This window comes from Plutella xylostella, chromosome Z, assembly GCF_932276165.1.
Source record: "Plutella xylostella chromosome Z, ilPluXylo3.1, whole genome shotgun sequence".
Taxonomy (NCBI): Eukaryota; Metazoa; Arthropoda; class Insecta; order Lepidoptera; family Plutellidae; genus Plutella; species Plutella xylostella.
Window position 1 is genome coordinate 5404967 of NC_064012.1, and position 27980 is coordinate 5432946.

Sequence of the window (27980 nt, forward strand, 5' to 3'; positions counted from 1 at the left end):
ACGCTAACCCGGCTTACGTCAAAAGAAAAGGTTTTTATCAATATTCTTGTATTCGTTGGAAATGTTTGATTACGATGATTAACTCATCATTCTTATATTTTTCCCCTATCTAGCAAAGTAGCAAATGGTCCCTCTTGTGAAATTAAGAGCACGATGGTGTGGTTACATACATATATGCTCACGACTATGACTGTAATGTAGTTACTCAGAGGTGACTCACCCACTTTTCGCTGTACATTTTTGTACTCACGTGATAGGTCGCGAGCCGTATCGCCGCTTTTGAAGGAGTGCAATGCACTTTAGGGTACACATTTAGATCACGATGTTTTTTTCACCGAGCTATGGTATACATTTTTGGAGATATTGTGTAGAGTAGGTAGAAAATAATACTCAGAGTGGACAGAATAATAATAATTTATTTACAGAAAATAAGCCTACTTATACGCGCGGTGCTAACTTAAATACTCGTGGCGTTGGGAATGCACGGGGACTCGTTCCTTTTCTGCGCTGTCGGCGGCTCTCCTCTCCGAGCTGCCGCGGTGACGGTGGTGGTCGCTGCTGCTACTTGCTTGAGCTTGCTGAACAGTTATTTTCGGAACTCCCTCTTTGTTTCCAGAAACAGCTCTTTACAGGGCTATCTTTGCTGTTATCTAAAGCACAACTTGCAACCGCGATGTGTTCAATAAAATCAATACTTGCTGTTGTTATTGGTTGAGTATTGCTTGCTGGTACGGTTAGATTGAAGAGAGCTGCTTATGATAAGGTTCTTGAACGTTTTGTGGTAAGTAGAATGTGTAGTAGTAAGTTTCCACACATTGTACTTAAATTCCAAAGAACTCATTGGTATGTCTGCGCTAGGATCCAAACACGCGCATCTTTTGTGTGAGAAGCGAGCGCTTACCCGACTGAGCTACCGCCGTTTCTTTTTATAATTTTCGTAATGTATATCTACAAGGAAATCATTAATATGACACTTTGTAAACAAAATTATAATAAAATACAAATTACTGACAGATTGCGAAAATGGAAATAGAGAGGGATAGTTTTATCCAAAGACGTGAGGTGAAAACGAGATAGAAAAAAATGTTTTTTACGGCAATAGAAACTTGGTCCCTTTCAGCCTGGAACGGGACATAGATTCACAGAGTGCAAAAAGAAACGTCAGGTTAGCTAACTCAGGGTTATTTTCCATTAGCGCAATCTAAAGTCCGGGTTAAAATTTTACAAAGTTAACCCTGAGTTAGTTACCTCTGAGTTTATATTTTTAACCCTGTGATCCACGCAAGTGGGCCTAAGGGGGTAAGTTTTTAAGCTGTAAGGTATGCACACAAAAAGTACCGCTCTTTTTAACTGTTCCATTACTTTTTCTATCTTTTCAATATTTTGCAGTAGGGCGAAAAATGCTCATTATGATTTCAACACCCCATTAGAACTACGAAATTTTGAATATAATAATCAGCAAAGCGGTTTAACAAATAAAATTAAGCTTTAATTGATGATTGAAAGGGTTCCATGAATACTAGAAACTGAAGGCTTGTCTGCAGTCCTTGTCCGATCAGTCGACAGGCAGTGCCGGCGGCGGCGGTGGCGACTGACAGCTCAATATTCCAACGAGTAGTGCGCAGTATCCCACCGTGACAGCCTCCGTCACAAACCACCCACTATCCGCTCAACCACACAAAGCCGAGCAATTCCACCCAAATAAGTGCAACCGAGATCCGTTATTCCCAATCTCGTGGGAAATCCGCTCGGATTCCCGACAGAGTGTATTTATAGTTGTAAATACGGCACGCGCGCTTCTGTGTGCATATAAACAACGGAGCGACCGGCCGAGGCGGCTGGAGCGTCGCCAGGGCGCCACAAGTGCCGCAGGAGCCGCCGGGAGCGGTCAGACCGCCTCATTAACCACTCGCAAACCACCGCGGTTTTACAGTTGACCTTGCCTTAGTCCTCTTGACCTAGTTGAGCATGTCACCTCGGCGGGCCTAGGGGGCGGGGCGAGGGCTGCGGCCGGGGGCGGAGTCTCCAGGATGGCCTCGCGTGGGCTGCGCCGCAAGAAGTCCTCACTCCAGGAGGTGAAGCTCGCAGTCGTCGGTGCACCGTCGGTGGGGAAAAGCGGTAAGTAAGCTGAGCCTTTAACCTCAAAAACATTATATTCTGTACTCTTATCCTTATCACTTACAGTGGTAGTTCATGTTAATTAAGCTTCAGTGTAATGAAGCGAAGAGTTAAATGGTTTTGAGAATTTAATTCAACAACGTGACATTGTGTTTTGTTTAGTGCGTGTCAAAATGTTTCAGCTGTTGGTCTACATTCGTTTCGTCAGCTATTTCCGCGGTGGCTGGTTACCGACCTACACCTACATCCGAGCGAGTGATAATCTTTTACACACCTATTTGTGTTCGAACGCGCGTATTTATAAGTCTTGTGAAATAACTCAAGAGCTAATTGGTTTACAAGGTTGCCGCGCAACTTTCTTTCCTTTTTTTATCTGAACAAATATATTAAAATATTCTTCAAAGAAAAGTAATAGCAGGGAGGTACTAAAGAGTAATGAAGGCTAAGTTAATTAAGTACATAGTCAGCGCTGTCTCGATTTAAACGGCGCGTGGCAATTGGACTGAAACTTTCTCTGAAAGTTCATTCCTTTGAGTATATGAGAGGTTCTCAAACTTTTTCTGAACCAAACGCCCGCGTTTGCGTTAGGTCAGGTCTAAACACCTGTTGATTCCAACCGAACATTGTTTTTTATTTATTTATTTAGAAGATGATAACGGGTAACTTGATCGACTAAGATTAAGCTAAAAGTAGAATTTGTATTTAATTTACTAAAATACAAAATCATGGACCGTCCTCCTAACTATTATTATTATTATTATTTAATTGTTTATTGTACAAATATTACAAATAAAAGATTTTATCGCGCAGACACCTATTGGTTTTGATTGTGGATCCTTACGACCGAAAATAGCATTAAGTAACACAAAATTACTAAGATGGCAAAGCGAAATCGGAAAAGTATGTTAAAACCTTTTTTGCCACCATTGGTTACTATACAGACTACCTAATAAATACACTGACGCAAGGTCTTGGGTTCGAATCCCTAATGCTCTAGTGATTATGACAATATGCTAGTCTTATATTATCCATGTGGCATCTGAAAAAGAGTGCAATACCTAAGTCATAGTACTTATGGAAAATTCCACTATTTATAAGGGCTCCAAAATCGGTGCCAGTGCCAGTTTAGTCTGATAACAATATTAAAATAATATTGCGAAGGGTAAACTCCTACCCTCACCTCACCTCACATGTCCTTGATAAAACACTAACCCGCTGAGCTAAGCGGCAAGCGGCGCGATTTCTACTATGTATAGATATAATAGCCATATTTTTTATGTATAAGAAATATATGTAAGCACTAAAAAGTGCTGACCTAAGTTTTTTTTTTAATTTAAGTAGAATAATGTTGAAATAGTTTTTAGGGAGATATAAACATAGCGTATCGGCAGCAGGGCTAGTACGGGGTGCAAGAGGCGCACATCAAGTGATCTCAGTCTTGATGTGCATGTCTTGGACCCCGTGCTAGCCCTGCAGGATCCGCTCCGCCGGTCTTCCGAGTCCGCAGCCCGACTGTCACCGCTCGTGAGTGAATGAATGAATGAACTGATGCCGCCCGACGTGGCGTGTGCCGCCGTGTGTGAAACGCCACCTACTATTAGTTCAGTCAAATGAATATTGACGAGTGTTTCCACGTAAAATATGCTGTTAAACGAAGATAGCTCTATATATTATGCTATCATCGTTTTATGATTTTTTATCATTGAGTATGGTACACCCGACTACGCGTTGTTCTGTGTTATGGTATGCATAAATACCAAAATAAGGCACAAAGATGTAATTTGTAGCTTTAGGAATCCACGAAGAAAAAAATAATTTAAAGAATATTATATTCCAAAACACCAATTAAGTATTTTATATATTTCAAATTGTTCATCCGTTTTGGAACGAACGCATAAAATAATGTGAGTTACTTTCTTTATTTCGTTAAATCAAAAGCATGTGAGTACGTAGTTACGAGTAAATGACAATATAAATATAGTTAGGATTAAATCATGCGCTACAGCTTTGAGACTTAGTGACAATTTCTCCATAGTCGGTTAGAGCATAACCAGGTATTAGTGGTTGACTTTTGACACATCTGTCAAGAATTTTATATGGAGATGACGTATAATTGATAAACCATCCCCTGGTCAGTTACATAACCGACTATGGAGAAATTGGCACTTAGCTCAAAGAAACAAAAGGATCAATTTAATCGATCTTTGTTATTATGTACATGTAGATGCTGTATAATTATGTTCCATCTTTGCCATACATGATTAAATATATAGAGGGACTCTATTAACACTTAACCAACACACGTCTGTAATTATAGCAAATGAAGTCATACTTTAAAAGAAGGCTTGCATTAGGGTGCTTACATAGAGAATCGGGTTCCCTGTATCTACCTGTACCGGTAACCTGATTATGCGAAAGCGCTCACTCACGGAGCACTTCCCGGATTTTTAAATGTCTTGAGCGCTTTCGCATAATCAGGTTACCGGTACAGGTAGATACAGGGAACTCGATTCTCTATCTAAGCACCCTTATACTCAGAACGTATGGTAGATTGCGCGGTATCTTAAAACTTCGAGAAGGTTAAAAGCTTCACGATTAAAACCTGTGTCTTAAATTTCATTCTACTTAAGTAGGTATACATTTTGCTGAGCGGTGTTAAATAAATACTTTTTAATAAAGCTGTCTAGGCTGAGCTTGCCAAATTACCAATTTGCAGAAGACCTATCGAATTTGTGTAGGTCGGTAACTATTCATAAAAGTGTATCATGCGCGATATATCTGCGAAACTAGAACCTCACGATCTCTTTGGATACCTACTCCAAATCCCTGACACTATTATAATAGGCTGTGAAGGGTTAGGTACTTTATACTGACGAAAAACTAACGAACACGGTTTGGAAGCTGTCGTACAATCAGTACTTTTATAACAACGAGATAGAGTCTTGGCTCGCGCAGCAGCTCTTACATATTTCGTTTTTCGTCATATAGAGTGACTCCGTGCGGCTTGAGCTCGAATCGAGACAAATTGGCATGGTATCTCCAACCCCTTTGTATTGAGTAAGATATCGTCCCGATAGAAAGCGACTATACGCGATCATCTATAGATAAACGTCACTATATCGCGATTCGCAATGTATAAGATGTGATTGGTGGAACGCGCATTAAACGAGTTTATCAACGTCGAACCCGTATAATAGCGGCCGCTGTTCGATTGGGTATATTTATAATTTGACAGATAAATAAAAAATATTAATTTTACCTCTACATTTATTATATTAAGTAATCATTACTCATTCTAAACACCTAGGTATAGGTACTATACTACGAATATAATTATGATAATTATTCTATCTTAGATTTAAAGAGCAATACATGCAATTCGATTATCTAATTGGATTAATACTAAGCCCTTACTGCATAAAATACATAATGTACTTACTTGCATATTTATGTAGTATAATATAGTAAAATTATTATTAATTAAATTAAAAGCAAAGTAACAATTTTATTGTTATACTTATAGCAGAATAATAGTTACCAATACTAAATAGTAAATAGTAAACAATAATGAAAATGTATAATATAGTAAAATGATTACTAATTAAATTAAAAGCAAAGTAACAATTTTATTGTTATACTTATAGCAGAATAATAGTTACCAATACTTAATCTAAGTTACATTATTTTGAATAAATCTTATTTTATCAAGTGTAATTAATAAGAATGCTTAACTTTAATTACATACTAATTATGCTATGATAAACTCATATTTTTTAAACATGGTAATGGATAATTACTAAATTTCTTAATAATATTATGTACCTATAGCATTTTATTAGACTTCGACGTAAACAATCCTATTGTATATTTTTGTTTGAATTAAATTAAACACTTATGTTTGGAATAATTTTGAAGAACCAATATTGACAATAACACAATGAACTCACAAGCAGTGATGCCAATTTAAGTAGTACTAAACCAATTAAACTGTCAATTGAAGGCACGGACATAAAGTCTGTGGAGTAATACTAAAATCTTAAAAAAAAAACTGAAATTATTTTAAATCATATGAGTATGTATAGAGAAACAATTTACTATAAAAATCACATCAGGATTGTTTATCAGCTTAAGCATTATCTACTTAGGACTACATAAACATAAAAGCTGAACAAGCAAATTCGATGATTGGCAAGTTTTAAATCTAAATACATACATATTTCAATCTAAAGGATCAGCATCCACCTTTCGGCACGCACGTAACGGACGCATCGCTTTCAGTATTCTTTTGTGTAGAAATTCTCACAAGTGCTTTCAATTCACCGGCATTGAGACGACGCCGTTTCTCCATACTATGTGTGTAAATCCGTTTGGTACTTACGATGGTTACGATACCGATAGATGGACGCTTACCTTAAATAATCTGTATTGACCAAAAACCCCGAAAGACACGAGAAAACATTGGCGGTAAAATAATAAAATCTAAAGATAAAAATTTAAAAACATAAATCTCCTCCAAATCGATCAATTTATTTACGAGAAATAAATGTCTTAGTGAATACGAGTCACTATACTTCTTACTTGGCTGACGCCTCTGGTGAGGACCAGAGTTCGCCATCTTTCGACTTTATAGCTTTTAGTCATAAGTCCTAGGCGTCTTCGCTGCAGTCAATTACATAGCCAGCGATGATTATCAAAACAATGGCTATTGCCAAGATGCTGATCGACAATAGTATGCATACAAGTGTGATGATGAAGAGCAAGATTCTGATAGTAGCGATGATGAAGGGATGATGATCAGTCAGGTAGTGACGTTGAAGGAATGGTATTATGGATGATGATGATGTCCTGATGATGACATATGCAATAAAGAGGAAGAATGTTGTGACGATCATGATTGTGATGTGTAGATTGAGTACACTTGTAAAGATGAACACTCTAATGATGATTTTGATGAATGTTTATCGGGAAATTAGTCAGAAAAAACATTAATTAATCCATAGAATACAGTCCTTTTTTGTATCAGAACCGGAGCGGGGTAGTATTTAGTTAATTAACATATAATTCGTATTTTCAGAGATAATTAGTTGTTTTTCCCCTAAGACAATTGAAAATGTGTTTTCCTGTTTTCCTTTGTTTATTTTATTCTAATTAATGGATTAGATTTGAAAGTTACCGTATATTTTTACTTACTTATGTATACATTACTATATACCGAGCTCGTTAAATATATTTTTATTATAAGATACCAAGCTATATAGGCTACCTTACCTTTATATACTGCCTTAAGTTAGACGCAGACTGCTACCCTTGTACCTGTACACCCACAGATAATAGAGTTTCAAAACTTTATCTATAGTCCACAAGTACTATTAAAATCGCAAAACTCGCACTTCTATTTCATAATCGTCTCTTTCTTCAAGCGTACAGAACTCAAAGAAAAATATCAACACAAACGCTATGTATATGAACACGAACTGCAATAACAGAATGAAGCAGGGCAAGATCGAAAGGTGCGGGGTCTCGGGGTCAGGTTCTGCCACCACGCCGCGACACAGAAGCAGGATAAATACAACGAAAAACTCCATCATGAAATACTTGCAGACCAAATCGTACAATGAATAGCCAATAACCTTCGCCATACGCCGAGTTCAGTTAAGTTGCAGAGTAACCAACAAGTGCTGAGTACCGAACGTAATTCTCAATTATTTCGCAATATTGAATACAATTTTTCAGCAAATACTATACTTAAATAGAATTATAATCAATATTAAAGTCAAATATTATATTACTGATACTCCTAAGAAAAGCTGTAAGCTTCAGAAATTCTTAATATTACTATGATTTTAATGAATTAATCTAATCTAAAATACAATGAATTAATATTAGTATAATTATGAATAAATATCGCGAGCGTCGCAAACAATTAATTTATAATTTGTGTCCACCGATGAGTAGAAGATAGTTTTCCCCGCTTTGGGTGTCGTAAAAGGTATTTACGAAAAACCTGAAAAGAAACATACTTTGCTATCTTTACATCCGAAAAAAACGCGAGCCTACATTTAATTTAAGTCTACCTATAGTATAACAGCGCTCAGCATAAAGCATAATAAAATTTAATCTGTGGTGCCGGCAGTTTATGCACAACATGATTAGTGATCAGACTGAAAAACTTTTCCGAAAAGCCATACCCTCGCAGATAAGTCTTATTTTTTCGATCTCGTGTAAAGTATAATAAGTCGGTCACTAGAGCCTGCCTTAGATACAACGTTAATTTCGACATAGTTTATCATTTTTCGGAGTATCATTAACATTTGGAAAACATAATATGAAAATCTGCAACTATGTCCGATCCAATACTTACGCCCTGTATTAAAAAATCCACACACAGCCGGTGACTCAGATTTCGCTATAAAAACCGCGCGCAGCAAACCGCTTCAGACTCTACTGCTAGAAACAAAGGGTGACTTACAGCTCACAGCTCACAGCTCACAGCCAGCCGGAGGTCTCCTGGGTGGGCTCGGTGCGGATCACGGACAGGGGCATGCAGTAGCAGCAGCCGTAGTGGAAGGGTGAGTTGTCCAGCTCGCCCAGAGGGTCCCCGAACCAGCACGCCAGCCAAGACAGCATCAGACACATAGCGGTTGCATAGGAAGTCCGGCAATGATTAAAGTTCAGGAAACTTTTGGAAAGTCGCCGTTAAAACTTCTTTGAAGAAAGTTAGTTTTTGCACCAAAAAATTCTTTGAATAAATTATTGCGCGCGATGTAAAGTTTTTTTCGGCCTTGTAAATCTCAATAGTCCTTGAAAAAATCAGAACGCACTATTCCGCGCAATATTAAAATTTAAATCCGCCCGCAAACACTTGCAAAAGTACGACGAACGTTGAAAAACCGCGCGCGCTTTCAACAGCGCTGCAAGTTCTTGATCTGCTCGAGGGTGGTGCTCTGAGGACGAGCGGCCGTGGACTGGACCGAGGCCACGGATGCACCCGCAGGACTACAGCCAGGCTGCAGGAGCGCCGCCGCCGCCGCCGTCAGGTCATTCACCTGACGCCTCGGGGAAATAGGTCGGGAGAGGCTGCGCCGGCACGCCCAGCCAATCGCAAGCCAATAAACGAACATAAAAAAATATATAAGAATAAAAAAAATTGATTTTTGGAACAACGATGAAAAAGGGGTCTCAGATGTGTTTGAATCATGAAAATCCGTTCAGTAGTTCCGAAGTTGCATATATTCCTTTGTCTCTAGATGTAACTGCAAGGGAGCGCCACTGAATGGGAATTTTAATTGGGAATACTATGTTGGATGACAGCTACCTATGAATTAATTAATCAAATTAAAATAGTATTACTTTAATAAACCTTGAATATCAATAATATTTTAACTTATTCTTAACTTTTTTAACTATACCAAGTTTACATTGGCTTAAAGAATGATATATTTAACTAATACTTACTAAAAATCTACATAATCAAAAAATATGTTAACATCATTAACACTGGTAGCGCGGTTCCCGGCGCGAAAGCCGCCTAGAAAGCCTCCGCCGCCCGCCCGCCCTGCCGACACGGTACCCCGCCCGCCCCGAGCACTCGAGACGAACGCGCCACGCAACAAGTTACATACAGAGTGCTGCAAAAGTGGTAAACTGAAAGGGGTGACTCCGGCAGTCTCTATGAACAACTTTTGGAAATTAATGAAATAAAATTAGCTTCTCCATAGTTAAAAGTCAAGTGACCATTTTTTTTTATGGAGAAGTAAAATTGTTTTTAGCAAATTTCCAAAAGACAAAAATTGCTTGGTCATCTAAGCCTTCCTTGTGCCACCCCCTTACAACGTACTATACTACTTTGGAACATCCTCTATCTATTGTAATCATGCTTAGACCTCGTCAAGAGGAAGAAACCTTTGAGTTCCGCGGTTTAATATCAGGAACATTCTTAAAAAAGATACGAGTAAAATGCACAAAGTACCTACGTTCTTACTTAAAATGAAATTTTATGAAACACAAAGAGGAATGTAATATTAGCTCTTCCATCCTTGAATAGATATGAAAGTTATCCAGCTTCATATCTTGCCTTGTCAACGTAACGACTTTATATGCACATTTTATAAATTTATTTTTTAACATGAAGCTTTAAAAATCGTAACAAGAAACTAATTTATATTGAAAATACAAGAGGTTGACAAATCAAAATGCTTATTTGACCACATCAGCCCATTGATATTAATGGATGAAATTGATTCATTAGATGTAAAAGGCGAGGCGACGTAGATTATCTGTTGAATCCATTTGGCAAATAGCATTGAAAATTAATACTTACTGTAAAGGACAATTTACATCAAAGGAACAAGCCTTCTTTCGGGCCGATTAAATAAGGTAAAAAGTTAAAAAAAGTAAAATAGCATTTATTGCCAAAAACAAATGACACCTACTACATAAGTAAGTACTTAATTCTATCGTAAAAACTAAACACATAATATTTTTAACAAGAACAGTATCTAGACTTAACATAAGAGTTATAAAATAGGTAAGTAGGTACCTAAATCCCTTAACATCAGACACAATATAAAATCTATTGTGTATCGCAAGATATCGCGACTTCGGGTAGGAAAGGATAATCGTCCTTGAGTGGAGCGACAAACCGCGTTCTTGTGTTCTTGCTCTTACTACATAATCATTATACCTTCCTTTTGTCTGAATATGAGCTTTAGTTTACACAACAGATCACGAAAAAAAATCTTCTGTTCTAGCTCTATGTTCGTTTGTTGTAAACAGACCTTAACAATACACACATGTCCACTGAAAGTTACAGAATCTGAGGGCTTATTGGCCTGCGGTTGGTAGCAATCATGGTAATATGTGCCTGGGCCGTTGTTGTAGCTCCAGGGTTCTGCAGCTGGCCGGCTTGCGTCCGGGCACTCATGCTAAGCTGGCTAATGAAGTAATAACATTTACTGCATCTGATTGAATATTAAGCCCTTTGTTGTATTTTCAATACAGACGGAATAATATGTTAATTTGGTAAATGGGAAATGGGCAGATTTTTTATTGAAGGAAATTACAAATAAACTATGTGCTTATTAACTTTTAATAGTTATTCCTGCTCATGTAACTACAGGCCTTAATTATTTACTAACGAATTAAAACTTAAAAATTCAGGTAGTTAAAAAAGGTGACAGTGGGCCATTCTAAATAACTAATCAACAATATTAGAAAATTTCTGGAAAGAAAAGTATCTCCTTAGAAACATCTTAATATGTTAGTTTTGGTTACGTGACATTTAACTGGCAGGAAAAGTTAAAAAAAAAATCTTGATAAGGATAAAAAAAACAAATTAAACGTATCTCTATTTGAGCGTACGGAACCCACACTTGATTTACACAGGCTAATAACATGACAAATGCAGACTAGCAATTAACTCGGGGCTTGTTTAGTATTTTGTCATCAGATATCGCAGGATAATGAGCAATTACATGTCTGCTAGACAGCAAAGAGAACATTGTACATTCAGCTTCAGAAAGACTGCCCCGTAGAGTGATGTTGGGACAACTGGCCAATGCTACCAGACCAGTTGGGCGGCCATTACTGAGATTCAAGGACTCATGCAAGCGCGATATGGACGACTTCGAGATAGATAAAGATAACTGGGAGTCCCTGGCATTGGACAGACCAGTATGGAGACAACTGCTGCATCAGGGCAAATCAAAACACGATGGGAAATGGTTGGAAAAGTTAAAAACTAAGAGGCTTAATCAACATCTGGAAGCATCGCCAAACCCGAATTATGCCTGTGTCCGATGTGGCAAGCAGTGTAAGGCCCGTATAGGCCTGTTCAGCCACATGAGAAAATGTGGCTCTCAAAACCCACAGCCGCTGTAACAATCATCTGTCAAGATGCAGTGGCCAATGATGATGCAGCTTCATAAGTGGATAATGTGAAGCTTTTTTATTAGCTGCAGTAAAATAGCGTTTTATTGGTTGCCGGTTTTTGAAGAAAAGTTTATAGGTATGTAGAAAAGTGAAAGGGTGAATCGTTCAATAAATTAATAATATAATTGTGATCCTTATCAGTTCTATGGAACGCATACATCTCAATTTTACAAAGTAAAGTAAAAGAGTAAAGTACCTTACAAACCAATTATTCATTCGTTCAAATATTCTCATTGGTTTGTGAGTTTGACAAGGTAAAAACCTAAAAAGTGCAATGCAAGTTACGAAGCTGACTGTACCCTATGTTATATAATGTAGTTTCACATAACTTTTGTCTGTTTGTGCCAGCGGCAACGAATTGATACTGCATAAATAAACCTTTGATCTTGGTCGTTTTTGCTGCTTAAGTATAATATTGGATATACTTACAGAAAGTTGCTAGTGGTATGTTATATACATTACATATAAGTATATATTATATTATGTTATAAGTATATTATTACATACTGAAGAACACGTGATAAAGAAATATGCAAAAATCTAAATTAATCCTAAGGCCTATCAGTTTCCATCGTTTTCTACGTGTCATTGGTGATTTAATAACTCGACTTTTAGCAAAAATCATAGTATGTCATTTTGGGCGTATAACAATAAATAAGTATATGAGTTAGGGGTTAATAATATATTTTAAAGTGGAAGTAACTGTTTTCTGTAGTATATATAAACATGATGAAAAAAGATGATGTGTGTGTAAAAAAACTCTTCCTTGTATAAAATTAGCATATGAATCGGTTCATAAGAAAAGAAGGCTTTACATAGCTACAAGCAGATAGGTACATACATAGCTACAAGAAGACAGGAATACACACGTAAAACGTACAACAATCATAGTTTGCGGCTGGGGTTAACAAATGAATAAACACTGGATTCACACCCATTTCAATGAGCATGAAGGAGCATGTCTAAAAATAAAAATGTTTCAATAAACGAATTACATTCAATAGCGTAACTGATCTGAGTCATGCACGGCAATGCTACTGTATACAATGTAGTACTGACACACGTCCATACGCACACTGTATCTACATTTTTAAGAGTACTTCCTCCATGTGGCATTACATAATTTCACCCTGTATACAGGGGGTTGCAAAAAGGGTATACTAAGCTGAAACCGGCATGTGTAGCATTCTTAGCCCTAATCGAAAATCAGAATTTCAAAATTCGCGAAAAAATCATCTCCATAGTAAAAAAGTCACGTGACCAACTTAGTTTCTATGGAAAAAGTTTTTTTTTTCATGAATTTTGAAATTCTGATTTCAGTTTCAGGCTTATATGCTGCACATGCTGGTTTTGGCTTAGTATACCCTTTTGGCAACATCCTGTATATATCATTCACTCACCTCGAACTGAACGGCCGAAAACGGCCTCTCACTGATTTGATTTCGTTTTCGAATTCGTGATTCCGTTTGACATACCTCGTGACAGTTATGAAACGTGAATGTGGAAGTCATTTGCTTTTTTTTTTATTATTCCATCAATAGTAAAAACATTGAATCATAACTGGTCATTTTATTCAAATAAATATGTAAGCACATATTGCGTACCTAATAAACCTTAAAAATAACTAAGTTTCTTAATTTTACAATTGAAAATTAAACATTCCGCCAAATAACAAACTTCACAATTATTTTTAAGTGTTTCATTGAAAGATCAGTGTTAGCTCTACATGAAAACATTAAGAAAAATGTGAGCATTTAATCGTAAAATTTAAAAGAAAGTGATAATTAGTTAATACACTCACAGGAAATAAAAAGTTCCATTCAAAAAATCATGAAATTACTCCTAAGCTGAAAAAACTAACTTAATGACGCCTTATGCAATATTTAACTACATGTAACGACGCACAATGTTTTATGAACCCTATTTTTCGTCATTTTAAACACTTTAGTAAAACTCCGAAGTTTCTAGGACATATAGTTAATTTTTTTTAAAATACTAAACTTTCACTTTATCCGGGTTCCAAAAATCACAAAAAAATATTTTTAAAACGCATTTACGCATCAGAATATTACCAACTAAAAACGTAAATACATATTTTATTTAAAAATATAAAATATATAAAAAAAATGAGGTGGTTGGGTGTCTGCATTTTTTAAGTGGAACTGTTTCTTTGCTCGTGAGTGTAAAATAAAAATTCAGTTTGGGAAAATATCTAGGACACTATCAACACTATTAATAATTTCAATTATGCTTATGCAATATTAATATTAAACAAGCTTTGGCTTTGCTATTTCCAATATATAGGTGAGGTTGAAAGAGATGGCCGTGTTATATTATATCATTTCATTGGTTCACGAGGTGCGTGGGCGCCCTCGACAGATCGATCGCTACATTCCGATCAATAATAAAATAATCCCAGTAACCTTCGCTCCAAACTAATAAATATGTAGTCAATGCGAATTTATTTTTAGAAGAAACCAGTATTGCTTTAACTGTTCTAAGGTGCATTTACTCAGTCAGTCAGTGCCTAAGATTAAGGTGTTGACTGACATGAATATTCACTCGTTGTGAGCGCTTACTTTACTATGGACATTTTTATCAGCGCTACTTTGGCAAAGAAAAAAAAAGTAAGCGGTTACCTATAAGTTTCCAACTTTCTTTCTGTATATGGTCTTAGCTGACACCACAGCTAAGCTATAGGTGAGTAGCATCCACCTACCTGACGAGCTACTGGCATGATCGCTTTGTTTGTCGTGTGACTTCTCATTATTATATTTTTTTCTAGTGTTAAAAGTTAAGATTTAAGTATTAATAAATTATTAATTTAAGTAAGTAAGAAAAGCCTAGTTCATTAATACCGCACAAATATGTACATCGTGGCGAGTTCGACCGCCGCTTAACGTTTATGTTTGAAATGTGCCGTAAATCGTTTACACGCAATCCCGGCTATTTCACGAACACTTTGTTGAGCGACGTAAACAGAAATAACTCGCAATCGTACTCGCTTACTTTACACACGATTAGTATTATTTTGGTGTTCAATGGTGCATCGTTCAGCGCTGCGACTATACAAAAAAAATTTTTTGGGAGCATAACGGTTTCATTTAAAGTTTATTTATTTATTTAATACTTTATTGCACAAATATGAGATATACATAAGTGTATAAAAGGTGGACTTAATGCATGTTGTTTACATTGCATGATGGATAATTTGTTCGTTTGTTTTTTTATCAAGGTAGAGTGGTTACTCTACCGTAAGTTCTACTTCTACAGTAAGTTTTTCCGGCTATCAAATAATCATACTCGATACTCACATCAACTCAGCTGCGTGGCATTACAATATACACTAAAGTATTTCAGTAAATTAAATTGACTATTGAACAGAAAACTCTTCGCTCTCTCGGCCTGAAATTGACATAGGTATCTACACTTTTTACTTGACATCCGATCTAAGTAAATGACGCGTACGTCAAATATTAGAAGCGGTCGCGATTTATTCTCTATTAAAAAAAAAATGTCTTAAAAAAATTACCTACAGGCAAGTATTTGAATCACATGCAACATGCATATTAATTCTATTTGCCGAAATATGGTAGCTATATACTATTTCAGTGAGTCTAGCCTGAAACTCCGTTCGGGAATAGTCTATTTTACAGTAATGCATTTCAGCCTACGGGCGACGTCAGTTCTCGTTACCTGGCTGTAGACAGGCCGACATGATCGATAGCACAGGGCGGTCACTCTAGCTACGTGGCGTTGAAAGTAGGTACCGCCGATTTCATAACGGTTGTCCGAAAGTACGTATTCCGTTAAGCCGGAGTAGAGGCCTACGTTTGTAGGGCTAGGGTTCTGTTGGGGCATATGCAGATGATAGGATCATTTTACTGGAATACAGTTTGTCAATGTACTGTTGTGTACAGAGTACAGACATAGAGCACTTGTCCACTGCCGTAGTCACCGTCACGATACCGAGAACGACATGACGGCGCCGAAGAAACCGTGTCCACCGCACATCCGTCACGTTGCCGTCAAGTCATATTAAACTCGGCCTGAAATAATCTCGTTCTTGGTGACGTGACGGTGAGGGCGGCGGTGGACAAACGCTCATAAGCTTCGGTACGGTACCGTTCAATCAAGATGTCGTAGTGTCCTGTTGTGATCAAAGCGTTCTCAGGCAGGATCGTCTTGCGTTGACGACGGTGACACATTGTTCCACCGTCCCCGGCAGGAGATTCATCAGTGTTGATCTATTGTAGCGGGTCGGTTCCAGAGCTGCCTGACTATAGAGGTGTTATATGAGTATGTTACAAGCATGTTCCGTGTGATTATAATCATAACATAAGGTTAAACCTAAGATTGACCGAGATGAGTGTTTAAATAAAAAGTTCACACTCTATCAATCTATCTATATTTGTTATTATTCTGCATCAGGCGTGCCCTAAGGCACAATAGGTCTCCCAATTTCAGAAATGTTACATACATCTCGCTTTAAATACATACTGTATAGTTGAGCAGCATTTTCCCGATCACCCTATACATAAGAAAGAGGGTGGTTTATAAATAAGCCGTGATATTTAATACGCGTTACGTTAACGTTGACGTTTTCAGGTGAAGGGTGATCCGGGCCGCGCCTGGCGACTCATTCAGGTCATCCGCGTTTCGTTTTAAACGTTCACTTCAATAAGGCTTGTTGCCAGAAATATATTTAATATTCTTAGCCAGAAGTACCTAATCGTAATCGGTCTGACAAGATCTGAAAGAACGTAATTGAGAATTATCACACTAAGGGCGTCTTGCATAACAAAGTTAAATAAAATTAAATCTATGACCTCTTGCTCTGACATTATACTTTCAGAGCAAGAGACAAACTATTTAATTTTGATTAACGTTGTTGTGCAAGACGCCCTAAGTGCCAATTTCTCCATAGTCGGTTTGAGCATAACCAGGTTTTAAGTAGTGGTGGACTTTTGACACATCTGTCATGATTTTTTTATATGGAGATGACGTTTAATTGATGAACCAATCTCTGACTATGGAGAAATAGGGGCTAAAAAGGCCAATACAACAACCGTGATGCTTTTGGCTCAGTGTACCTATCGCGAACTTGTTCTGACAATGATTTTCGGATTCAAAATGTATTAAGTTTGACAATATAGTTACTTCGTAAATGTTATTTCATTTTGACATCGTAATAGGGCCCCAGCAGTCTGAGCACCTCATAATTAAATGAAAAATTCGCATTTTCATTGATAAGTATATCCGATCTGCATGCCTGCACCTGCTAATGGCGTTGGTTCAATACGTTAATGCCGATGATTCAATTCATTCAAATACACTCTGATAAGTATTTACTTCATAAATCCAAAAATGGACGCCATGAAGCTGTAAATGTAAAATTTAATTAATAATTAAGTACTTAATGTTATTGCTCTATGGTTGCTAAATTGCGTGCGGTGCCGCTTAAGATTCTAGAATTATTGTCTAGAAACTATCTTAGGAACTTTGTAATACCTAGATAAGATGCTAAGCTATTACAAAGTTTTGTGATTAGTAAAGTGCTATCGAGTCGGATACTAACAATGCTGAATATTTGAAGATGTATTTCCCTAAAATCGAGGGTCTGCATTATATAGTGATTCCTCTAACTCGAGTAGCGAATTGAACTAGAATTCGTAACTACACTCACGAGCAATGAAAAAGTTGCAATCACAAGTGGATTATGTGGAACGTCAATGACAGGTGGAACTATTTCATTGCTCGTGAGTGTAAATGATGAGGTACGGAAAGCGAGCGAGTGTCGACGAGGCGGCTGAGCGATATATCTCCGAGTCTAAGGCCCTGTCCACACCACGAATAAAATTTCGCGCGTTTTTTGTCACTTCTATGCAGATCCCGGCTGGGACAAACATGTAATTTATTTTCCCCCTTTTTTTCACTAGAGCGGATACTCCTATAGTATTCAATGTGTTACAGAATTGCGAAAAGAAATCGCGCGGTGAAATATTCGTGGTGCGGATAGGGCTAAACGCTGAGCGACCATTGCTAAGCAACGCGAATTGTCTTTTTGCATAGCGCCTTTAAGTATAGCGAGTATTTCTAACACCCCGTATATGTAATTATGTATGTATAGCACTTATTAGTTTGTAGTTATGGATGTGATGACTAACGGCATATCCTCTTCCTCAGCCCTCACGGTGCGCTTCCTCACCAAACGGTACATCGGCGAGTACGACCACCAGCAAGGTACGTCATCATCATCACCGTCCACGTCATCATCACCACCATCCACATCATCATCAACACAACCGTCCACATCATCATCATCACCACCGTCCACATCATCATCATCATCACCACCGTCCACATCATCATCATCATCACCACCGTCCACATCATCATCATCATCACCACCGTCCACATCATCATCATCACCATTGAGACCTAAGTCCCCATTGTTATTCGAGCATTGTCATCACTCATCCCACCATAGCACAACGCGGACTCATCACCACTGTAATTCCTCGCACTACTTATTTATTTATTTATTTGATACTTTATTGCACAAATATGAAATATAAGTGTACAAAAGGTGGACTTAATGCTAAAAGCATTTTCTACCAGCCAACCTACAGGAGGTACAGAAAAACTAGTAGAAAGGTGCAACAAAAAAAAAAGTAGTTACTAAATTGAAAAAGCAAAAACAAAATAAAGTCACTTGATAATTAACTTAATAAATATACATAAAATATACATAATATACTATAAATTCAATAAATATATATATACGAATACCAATTATATATACAATAATATATACAAAATTATAATATTCAAAGAGGTACAAGAAAATGCTACTTATCTAACTTGCTAAGATAATGAGCACGGGTTAGTCGCTTGAAGACATTGCGGGAAGGAGCTTTCCTAATGTTCTCGGGGAGATTATTCCATAGGCATATACTTTAACTTATATCGTCCTATTCCGAACTCTCATTACGAGGGTTGATATTTCCCCGTGTACCTAACATGTTATGTTACCCGATGTCGAGAAAGGACATTAGGCGTTTTGTAAGGAAAATTTCCCCACGGCGGCGGCGAACAGAATTAAAATTAGTTCTAATGAATAGGAGATTAAATCTAGATCCAGTGGTATAGGTACTATATCTGTGGGTTGGAGTGATATTTTAACTTACTGAGCAGTGCTCTTGAGTAATTAGTGTACTTAATTACGAAAAAGTTACCTCAAAATATGATTAACGTTTATGTAATTATTTACGTTTTCCCATTTTTTTTTAAATTAAAATAACTACAAAATATGTTTGCGACTTTTAAAAAAGCAAGGCAAAAAAAGCCCGATATCCTTTGTTCAGAATGATTCCCTCAGTTAGCAACACCCTGTTTCAGGATTAAATGAGTGAGTAGGTAAATAAATGATTTCTTTGTTTCCTTTATTATTGGAAACTGGAACTGGAAAAACAAACCTGTATATTTTTATCCCCAAAATTTCCAATGACTAATTAGTAGATTTTACTTTAAACCCCTTTTATTTTATTTAATGTTTTACTTCGAAATGTTATTTTTTTCGTTTGCTAATTACTTAATGAGAATAGAATTAATTCAGAAAATTGCCTTGATTTTCATGAACTCATTTACTTACTTTTGTGCGTAGGTTGAATAAATACGAAATTAAAAGTATCTACCTAACAACGACTATCCAGCAACTACCAAAAATAATAAAAACTCGTACACCTACTAATTACTTTAAATGAGAATAGAATTAAATCAGAGAATCGCCTTGTTTTTCATGAACTCATTTACTTACTTATACTTTAAGCCGCGTAGGTTGAATAAATACGATTTTTTTAACCTAACAACGAGTCCCCAGAAACAACATAAAAAAAACTCTCTAAATAAATAATAGACTAAGTACCTAATTATGTTCTTTCCACTAATGAACCTATGTTTCTTGTTTAGATTGCAAGTACAAGCATGAGGTGTTGCTAGACGGAGAGCCGATACTGTTCGAGATCCTGGACACCTGTCCCAAGGTAAGCCTTCATCACTTCATCAGCTTAAGCCTACAAACGACAATATTACGTATTACATGACCTACACCGTATTTATCATGGCTTAATATATTGGTAGTTAAAAGAATCTACTCCCACTACCCCTTTAACTTTAAGTTCCTGTTGAAAATCTATCTTACACGTTCTGCACTTACTACCACCAATAAACAGCATTCCTTTTCTTAATCTCAAGTAATATACATGGATCTGACAGATCTACTAGACTAGCACACCATAGTGACGTCGCTGTGGCTCTAATACCCTGATAACACCTACCGAGTAGAATGGCGAGACAGTTTCTTCGGCCAATTGACCGAGTCGAGTGGTCGGCCGACGATACTGTCTCATCACTCTACTCGGTAGGTGTAACAAGTGATATATACTATGTCGGTAGTGGTACACTTCTGACCACAGTCTTCTCTTCCAGTCGCTAGAAGAGCTGCCAGGCAGCGAGGTGGCGGCGTGGGCGGACGCGCTGTTCCTCGTGTACTCCATCACGGACCGCGCCTCCTTCACGTACGTGCGCCGGGCGCGGCAGTCGCTGCAGCTGCCGCCGGACGTGCCGCTCGCCCTGGTCGGGAACAAGGCCGACATGGTGCATCTGAGACAGGTCAGTCAGAATACAAGTGAAACTAGCAACTAACCATGAAGCCACGAAGCACTAGCCACTAGTTACTAGTTACTAGCCACTAGTTACTAGTTACTAGCCACTAGTTACTAGTTACTAGTTACTAGCCACTAGTTACTAGTTACTAGCCACTAGTTACTAGTTACTAGCCACTAATTACTAGTTACTAGCCACTAATTACTAGTTACTAGTTACTAGTTACTAGTTACTAGTTACTAGTTACTAGTTACTAGTTACTAGTTACTAGTTACTAGTTACTAGTTACTAGTTACTAGTTACTAGTTACTAGTTACTAGTTACTAGTTACTAGTTACTAGTTACTAGTTACTAGTTACTAGTTACTAGTTACTAGTTACTAGTTACTAGTTACTAGTTACTAGTTACTAGTTACTAGTTACTAGTTACTAGTTACTAGTTACTAGTTACTAGTTACTAGTTACTAGTTACTAGTTACTAGTTACTAGTTACTAGTTACTAGTTACTAGTTACTAGTTACTAGTTACTAGTTACTAGTTACTAGTTACTAGTTACTAGTTACTAGTTACTAGTTACTAGTTACTAGATACTAGTTACTAGCCACTAGCCACTAGTTACTAGTTACTAGTAACTAGTAACTTGTAACTAGTAACTAGCCACTAATTACTAGCCACTAGTTACTAGCCACTAGTTACTAGTTACTAGCCACTAGTTACTAGCCACTAGTTACTAGTTACTAGCCACTAATTACTAGTTACTAGTTACTAGTTACTAGTTACTAGTTACTAGTTACTAGTTACTAGTTACTAGTTACTAGTTACTAGTTACTAGTTACTAGTTACTAGTTACTAGCCACTAACAACTAGCCACTAGTTACTAGCAACTAGTTACTAGCCACTAATTACTAGCCACTAGTTACTAGCCACTAGTTACCAGTCTACTCGTCGGGAACAAAGCAGACATGGTGCATCTGAGACAGGTCAGTCAGACTCCGACTGGAACAAGCACTAGCCACGAAGCACTAGGCACTAGTTACTAGCCACTAGTTACTAGCCACTAGTTACTAGCCACTAGTCTACTCGTCGTCGGGAACAAAGCCGATATGGTGCGTCTGAGACAGGTCACAAAAGCTAGTTAATACGACCTCTGATGTTTGTCAGTCAGGTGCACAGTTAGGTAATTCGCTCGAGTAGTAGTTAAGTGTGACATTAAAGTCTATTTGTACTATTTGGTGAATAATTTATTTGCGGACAAATAATTGTAAAATTTTACGTCCAATAAAATGCATCATTAACTTTCTCAATAGCATTCCTGCCTAAACGACATACTCATCTTACGTATTATGAGATGTCAAGGCGTTTTAAAACCGTTGTATTTATAACAAAGACAGCAGTGACCGAGAAAATTCTTGCAAACATGTGGAACTCTCAGCGGCACAGTTCTAGTCTGCACAGTAAAGATAATGAATTGACATAATCTAATTAAGTGCTTACAGTGTCTTGCTCTGACATTTTACTGTCAAAGCTAGACGGTCCTTAGTCAACCTATTTTTATTCAGTGGTTATGACTTTTTAATATCTTTGGTACCGTGGGATAAAACATGTTACACTGTCAAGAGGCTATAGATTCCTATAATTCCGTCGTAAATTCCCGTTAGTGTCTCTTCACATTGAACTCACGGGGTGGACTCAGTCACCTGGTTTCATATATACACTGCCAGAAAGATCCATTGAAAAAAATCACCAAATTACTCCTAATCGAAAATAACTAACTTAATATTTTAGTACATGGAACAGAGCATCAGAATATTACCAACTAGAAACGTAAATATTTTGTAAAAAAAAACCATTAAATGTTTAAAAAAATTGGGGCCATTTGCTGATTGCATTTTGTAAGTGGAACTGTTTCTTTGCATATTTGATATTCCGTGCGGTGCCCGCGAGCTCTGAGTTTTCGATAGTAATTCGGCTGATATGTAAAGTTAAAAATAAACTTAGGGCCACAATTCCAACTTAGCATGGCAGTTAGTCTCCATATTAGCAAAAATGGCCTCAGACCATTATTTCAGACGTAGGCTTCAGTTACAAATGCAGGTAAATAGTGCAAATGTCCACTCTGTGACGGCCTGCGCTGTGTCCGCAGCGACCTTGCATGGTTGCCAAGATGCGCTCCTCTTCCGCAGCCTCGGCGATACGGTCGCGTTCCGACGATACGGTTAGTCGGTTACATCCGATAAGACGGATGTTAGTTTTTTTGTTATTATAGGTATTTAGCGTATATTTTCAAAGTCGGCATTCTTTATTGGTTTGCAAAAGATTTCGGAAAGTAAAATCGATCAATATCGAGATTTAATATTATTATTTAACATTTCGGGGTTAAAAAATGTACGTAGGTACACATTTTAGTTTTTATTTTTTGTTCATCGAATGCACCTTTGAAAGCTGTCTGTTTTGGTGTACATGCCCCGTAGCGGTTTTAAAAAATCCGTCAGAATGAAGAGAACATTTCAAAAAATATTCATATCTAAATACTGATGTTGTTCAGCGTTGTATTGTATTTTACTTATGCCGAAAATTGGAAACCTGTAGTTCTGGACTCTGACAGACAGACAGGTCGGAATCAGCCATCACTTGCAACGCCAACGATACGTGAAATCCACAGGAACAATCTAAATACGCGGTGAAAATATTGAAATTAATTTTCGTTTTGCAATAATCCGGATAAATCCAACTCGAATAATTTGAAAATCAAATACATCTCGTATTTAAAGTTAAAATTTATAATTTTGCCTTCAATAAAGCTCTTATAAAGCTATCCAATACCGATGCATGGTTCAGTTAAAAACTTCGCTTCATTTGTTTACGTTTGTACTGAAACTTTTGTGTCAAAGTTTCAGTTTGTAAAACGGAAATTGGCGTGTCACTTGCATTAGTTGGTGTGCAGTGTGTGTAATACTGCCCTTTCTTATTTTAAATGCAAAGGTGAATTTAAAAAAAATATGTATAAGTTTACGTCTCATTGAATACTATCGGAATAGCAATAATGGATGGAGCAACAAGCAATTGCTACTGTTCCTCAGTAGCAATTGCTTGTTGAAACTTCCGGTCTTACGCTGACCAGACAAGAAAAGCACCACCCTTTTCTGTGTCACTTGTCCCTTGAGGGTCTGGTGTCCAAACTTTTTCTCGTTAATATAAATGTTTTGCCTTAGACGGTTCTCACACTGCCCCGAATCACGTTGCGGGTTGCGTGAATTATAATATGAACCCATTACCGCCCGTATTGCATTGTATATTCGACTATGCGTAGATACAAGCAACGTCTAGACACGCATTCACGCAATACACAGCGTGATGCGTGTGAGAAACGGCTTGGATTTTCGGGCTGTCTATTTCGTATAGACGGATAGGGTGAAGAAACCGGTGTTAGTGACCGACACGCGGTTACGTCCTACGTCTCGTTAGCGATAGCACGTCACGACTCACGACTTGGCCCGCCGCCATCGTATCATTCTGATGCCCGTACAATGCCGACACGAGTGTCGTTAAACTAACTATTTATAAACTACATGTCCTCATATTTATATAACGTCGAGGTTAATCGAGAATGTTTTCATAAAAATATGTTTTGGGGATTCGTAGGTAAGTAATATGTAAGTATTTTAAAAAAAAATTTTTAATGCTCTGTCCCCAACCCCATGTCTGAAAAGGTCTGAACTAGTCTGAAGTGACGAACACTACTAGCCAAAGATATTTGCGGATGATTTTTGTTTCCTGGAAGGTGATGATGCGGTCCGACCGATTTCTAGGTAAGTACTAACTAAATAATAAAGGCTGTCAGTAATTTCTAGTGACTCGTAATCTATTCTGCAACAGAGTCAATTTTACTTATAAATTTACATAGAGCTATGTTAGGTATGTTTAATATATTATTATGTATACGTCCATGTTACAGTTATAATCCCGGAACTTGCACTATAAACCCCTTTACGCCCAAAGTTGTGATTTCACCAAATGCTAGACGTACCTATTTAGGCGCCTGTCAAACGTCTATCAGTTAGTACATAATGTTTTAGGGTGGCTTGCACAACAAAGTTAATCAAAATGAAATCTATGATCTACAGTATAATGTCAGAGCAAGAGACAAACTATTTTCGGTAATTATTATTATTCGGTAAGTATTAAAAATGAGAAAAAATTATCTTTATTTAAAAAATTATTAAAAAAACATTTACTTAAAACTTATTATGATTGAGAGTGGTACCTTCCTTGCACTGCTTACTTGACACAGTCAATATATTGTTTATTTTGTTAATTTTTAAATAACAGCTTTACTAGCCACTAGACTACTACGACCCACAGTCAAACCAAAAATATTGGTTTTGTGGGAATTCTTCTGTACCCTATGTATCACTGCAATGATTATAAATAAATAATAATAATAATTACAATTTAAAATACGTTTAGCCTTTGGTAAAAGTGTGTGACCCTTTAGTATAAAATATAATACTTTTTCGGGTAGGTGCGAGTTGGACTTGGCCAATTTTTTTAATAGGTTATACGACCGGTCTTTGAAGTCTCAACAGTGGAGACGCGATGTGTCATGTGACGTAAACTGCGTCTCGCCGGCTTCGCCACCTATCTGGGGCATTTGCGGCTGATGTCATCTTGGGAAATTTATTAATCACAGATTTACATGTATCGCGGAACAGAAGGGCTAGTACGGGGCGCATTTAAGACGTGACAAGAGTTTTGCATCGCGCGCACTCACATCGCGCAGCCTCAAGAGCGAGCGCGACGGAGAACTTTTATCACGTCTTAATAGCGCCCCGTACTAGCCCTTCAGATAGATGCAAAACAGTCACAATACTGTGGCAATGGTTAAAAGTATATTGTCGAAATGGCCCTAATGTACCAATATCATTCAGTTTAGTAGATTCTCTGTCCTCTAGCAAATTACTTCATTTCTGATGATTGCTGATACCATCTTCTTTCTTTTGAATCCCACTTCTAACTTAATCAGTTAACAGAAACAGTACTTAGATCATATCTATTTTGAAAAGGGCCGCCTTCTCACAGTTTAATAATTCCAGACTACCATCACCGTAACGAGCATGACACACGCTCTCCATCCACAGGTGAGCGGCGAGGAAGGCGAGATCCTGGCCAAAGACTTCGAATGCACGTTCAAGGAGGTGGCGGCGGCGGAGCAGGTGAGCCAGGTGGGCGAGGTGTTCCTCGAGGTGAGCCGCGAGGTGCTGGCCCTGCGGCGCCGCTGCAAACACAGCCTGTTGGACCGCATGCTCGGCAACAAGACCGCCCGAGCCTACGCACGGGGCAAGAGCGACTCCGCACTACCCAAGGAATGACCCACGCCGCCTCGCGGCTTCTCTTGCGACTGCCTGTAGTCACGCGGAGCGGCAGCACTGTCGACTGTGTTTGACAGCGAAACAAGATGGCGGGTTTGAATTGGCCAATCAGAATGCAGCTTTGGAGTACAGTCGATAGTGCTTGTGTTGAGCGGATGGTTTAATTGTTTCGTTCCCGTTCAGTATTGATTTGTTACAGATGAACTTATTTTTATAGTTTCCTTTTCTATTCATACCGTAATAGCGTATTTTTATGTACTTAGTAAATTTTATTTCGTTGTTAATCATAGTATTAATGTTTAATTAAGAATACTTATTGTTGAGTAAGTACCGTTATTTGTTGTTTTTCGGAGAGAGATGTGTGTATGGGGGGTGCAAAGGAGGGGATAGAGGAAAATATAAAGATATGTGCACTGCACGACACAGACAGGAATTCATAGTTTAATAACTTACATAAACAATTATAATATAGGCAATGATTAAGTAGATAAGATTTTATTGAGATCATCAAATTATAATAATTAAGTTTTATTATTTATTTAATTCAATTCTGCGACTCTGGATGTTTTGGGAAGATGCAACGTAAATCCAATAAATAAAAACCAGCCAAGTGCGAGTTGGACTCGTGCATGAAGGATTTCATACCATTACATACATAGATTAAATAAATAAGAAAATTGATATTTTAAACACTTATAAATACTACTTACTTAAATTCAATTACCACACAATTACTTACCAAGTTTCAACAACAAAATAGTTCTTAAAGTTTCGAAAATAGTCTCAGTGCTGACTTTTCATTTGTATAAAAATTTCAGGTTTCAATTTAGGTACTGTATCTCTTTCCTGAAACGCCCAGTGTCCATTCAGAACAGTTTGCTCTGCATACCTGCTTGGGTAGGTAGGTACTTATCACTTTGCTTTACTGTACACTCGTATTATTTTAACATCAAGGAACAGAACAATCTTATTCAATGAAATTCATAAGAACCGTCCATTACAATATTTTATGTAAATTACAGCGAAAAATGACGATTTCATTAAGCCGGCGTTTATTTTATATCATCAAGTAACAGAAAAATACATACCGTTCATAATAATAATATAAATCAGTTCCAAGTCCAATAATTAATTATGTCAAAAACAGCAACTTAAAATGAGGAATTCGGTAATAATTGTTGATTGGGGAGCCGCACGTTATCTGCGGTGGTACTTCAGTCGAGTCGGACACATCACACACACACCACAAATTGTATTAATCGTAATTTTCATAATGCAAACTCCAATAATTCGACAAAAAGCCTGGGCGGTTGTTCTCTAAATCGACGAACGAATGAACAAGAATTGACACGCAATCGGCACGCTTAATACAACGAGATAGAGCCTGGGGTAGTAGCACGGTGTGCAATTAAGACGTGACAAAAGTTTTGCATCGCGCTCGCTCAGATCAGCCAGCCTCAAGAGCGAGCGCGACGGAGAACTCTTGTCACGTCTTAAACGCGCCCCGTGCTAGTCCTTCTGGTTGGCGCAGCACACCGAAACTTCGGAACAACAAAAAGATCGTTAATCTCGACTCTATCTCGCTGTGTTAAGAGTGCCGATTGCGTGACAATTCTCGTTCTGTCGTTCGTCGATTTAGAGAGTGACCCCCCTGCCTGATATTTGATGACGTAACACGTAAAACTTCATTAATTTCAAACTCAGTAAATTTTTCGTCGATCAAAATGACAAGCGGTTGTAACTCAAAATAGTATAGGTTTTAGCAGGAGGTGATTCTGTAAGCATTAGGTACATGATATTTTTTTCAATCATTAGTAGGAACTACTAAATACTCACTATCTGAGCGTTCACTAGACTAGGCCGATGCTTCTTAAAAAAATAAATAAAAATGTAAAAA

General features: G+C 37.6%; 1 protein-coding gene across 1 annotated transcript; it reads left to right on the forward strand.

Moving 5' to 3' along the window:
- The first annotated feature begins 1829 nt into the window (after positions 1–1829).
- LOC105387090 (ras-related and estrogen-regulated growth inhibitor) lies at positions 1830–27974 on the forward strand. Its single transcript, XM_011557767.3, has 5 exons — positions 1830–2118; positions 18235–18291; positions 20020–20093; positions 20539–20721; positions 25853–27974. Exons 1-5 carry the CDS (start codon positions 2031–2033, stop codon positions 26081–26083), a joined length of 633 nt encoding a protein of 210 aa, XP_011556069.1. The 5' UTR covers positions 1830–2030; the 3' UTR covers positions 26084–27974.
- The last annotated feature ends 6 nt before the right edge of the window (positions 27975–27980 follow it).